General features: G+C 53.3%; 1 protein-coding gene across 1 annotated transcript in view; it reads right to left on the reverse strand.

Moving 5' to 3' along the window:
• Nucleotides 1-2835, reverse strand: part of LOC106736078 (polyprenol reductase) — an 11136-nt gene that overhangs the window by 6794 nt on the left and 1507 nt on the right. Inside the window, exon 2 of the mRNA XM_014591969.2 lies at nt 2067-2209. Coding sequence (XP_014447455.1) covers nt 2067-2209 — 143 coding nt within the window. The remainder of the gene's footprint in view (nt 1-2066; nt 2210-2835) is intronic.

The following is a 2835-nucleotide window of genomic DNA, read 5'->3' on the forward strand; positions in this document are numbered from 1 at the left end:
GGGGGGTGATTTCTCACTTTCTGTCTCTCTGTCTCTCTCTGTCTCTCTCTGTCTGGCGAGCTCACACACCCTATAGCAAAAGCCTCTCCAAAAAAAAGAAAAACAAACAACAACAACAAAACAAAAACAGAGCATCAGGGGACCAGCAGGCGGCATGGTGGCTGAGGTGCGAGACACTTCCACATGGCCGACCGAGATTCGAGTCCTGGACCTGGTGGCTTGTTTTCTTACCCCCCCTTCTCCATGTTAAAGAAAGAAAAGAAACGATCCAGTCAGATGCCTTTCTCTTTTTCAGCGGTAAGGATACAGGCCGAATGAAGTAGAAGTGCCGGGTCCAAGGTCAGCTAGTGACAGAGCTGAGGCAGGCACCTGTCTCTTAGCTGGGCTTTACATTCGAGAACCTTCCAGATGGAACCAACCCATCCTCCCATACGACCAGGATGTGGTTTAAGACAGCACATGACCAGAATAGGTAAAGTTACCTTAAGGCACTCCCCACCCTGCCCTGCATCAGCCCAGACTGGCTTTGCCTGCTTTTGTATTTTAATTTTTACTTATCTTTTAATTTGCCAGAGGGTATGTGCACTTGCTAGAGAGAGACAAAGAGAGAGAGAGAAAATGCCCTCCCCCCGCGGGGCATGGTCACCGCCATCCCTTCTCCTCCATCGCTCCCTCCTTTCAGGACGTTGGACGTGCACACGCACGTGCCCAGCAGGTTTCTCAAGCTGCCAGTCTGAGGCTTGAACCGTGTGGTCGGCCGCGTGGGATCCAGTCGCCCCAACCACCATCCCACCAGCTGGCCCTGCTTTTGTATTTTAAATAAATTAAAAGCTAATTTTAACTCTTTAGAAACAGGTTAAAACAAACAACCAAACTCACAGCCAACCCTCCAAACACCAAAATGCCAGCCAGTCAATGAATGAAGGGCCAGATGGCAGCCTGGTGGTTAAGGAGGCTGGATTTCACGTGGCTGAGTGCCGTCTGAGTCCCAGACCTGGTGGCCAGAAAATCGTGCTGGGAGCATGTGTGTTTGTGCCCCAAATCCTGAAAGGAGGGGGAAATGGGGGAGAAGGGTTTGGCATGGCCATTCCTCCCGGAAGGGGGTGCTTTCTTATGTTCCCCCTCTCCCACTCTCTCTGCCTCCTGTCAGGGCAGCCCTCTGGCAAAGTGGAAAGAGAGAGGAAGATCCAGGAAGCACGTGGGATCTGCTGCGGGACTCTCCCCACATCATGTGCCTGGCTTTTCTCTTCCGTCATCTTTTGCAACAAGCTCCTGCAGTTATCCAGAATAGGATTTGTCCTGGAGAGCCTGTGCGTGGCTGCTGGGACAAAGGACAGAGAGGAGTGGGACAATCTGTTTCCAACTCCGCTCCTCTGCCTGCTGGTGACTGAGGCCACTTCATGGTTTCACCTGCCGTGTCTTATTTTGAAAACCGCTCTAGAGAGGACCAGCAGTTAGCGTAATGGTTTTGCTATAGGGCGCATGCACTCGCCAGAAAGACAGAGAGAGAAAGAGAGACAGAAAGAGAGAAATCACCTCCAGGGGGAATGGCCACACCGCAATCCCTTCTCCTCCATTCTCCTCTCGGGATCTTGGGCACGCACGCACACGTGCCCAGTATGAGTTTAAGCCACCAGGTCCAGGACTCGAACCGTGGTTGGCTACATAGCGATTACGCCAACTGCTGGTCCCCCCAGAGGTAATTCACTGTCCTGTTTCTGAGTTTTGAGCTCTGACTTCGGTGGGCACTGCGTACGTGATAAATGCAGCGAGGCAGACCAGCAGGATCCTAAGTGTCCCTTCCGCATGTGTGGGGGTTTCTGCATAAACTGACCGACAGTGCTGGAAACACCAGCGGAGAACGGGGAGTGCGCACGGCACATGCAGGTCAGGAGACGGAGCACATGGCTTGCCCCACTGCCATCCCCCGAAGGACGTCCAGCCCCAGCCACGTCAGATTCCTGCTCTCACCCTCCACGTCCCAGGCCTGAGAGGCTCAGGCTGCCGCCTGCATCCGGAGTGACAGCACAGGACACTGTGTGGCCATGGGCCAGGGCAGCCCTTACCTTGGAACTGCGCTGCCCCGAGAATCCTGAGCAGACCGTGCAGCCAGTGTGGGAAAGGCACTCCCAGGAACAGAGACTGAGTAAGGCACCAAAGCAGGAAGCCATTCCACAGCACCGAGACGACGTAGAAGTGGGAGAAGTACCTGCACGAGGAAAACCGGTTAGGCAGCAGCCAGGGCAGACCCACCGGCCATGATCGCAGAAGGCTCCCGTTCGATTCCCTTCCCCCATTCCAGAAGTATAGTTGTGCTTTAAAAAAATTTCTATAAAAGCGTGTGTGCTCATCAGAGAGAGACAGAGACAGAGAGGATAAGTGGCCACACTGCAATCCCTTCTCCTCCAGTTTTCTTTTGGGATGTTAGGCGTGCGCACACACACGCACACACACACACACACACACACACACACATCCATCCAGCATCATTTTCGTTTTCTTTCTTTTTTGTTTTGAGAGATTTTTTGCTATAGGGTATATGCATTCACCAGAGAGACAGAGAGAGACTGAGAAACAGAAAGCGAGAAATCACCCCCCAGGGGGGAGGTCACGCTGTAACCCCTTCTCCTCCATTCTCCTCTTGGGATCTTGGGCACGCAAGCAAATGTGCCTGGCATGAGTTTTAAGTTGCCGGGTCTGGAACTCAAATTGCGGTCGACCACATGGGATTCCAGTCACGTAACTATTATGCCCTCTGCTGGCCCCCCGGCATCGTTTTCCAGCCACCAGGACTGAAACGGCTCACTTGGCCGTGTGGATTCCAGCGGCCTTAAC

Source organism: Tupaia chinensis, unplaced genomic scaffold, assembly GCF_000334495.1.
Source record: "Tupaia chinensis unplaced genomic scaffold, TupChi_1.0 Scaffold000054_1, whole genome shotgun sequence".
NCBI lineage: Eukaryota > Metazoa > Chordata > Mammalia > Scandentia > Tupaiidae > Tupaia > Tupaia belangeri.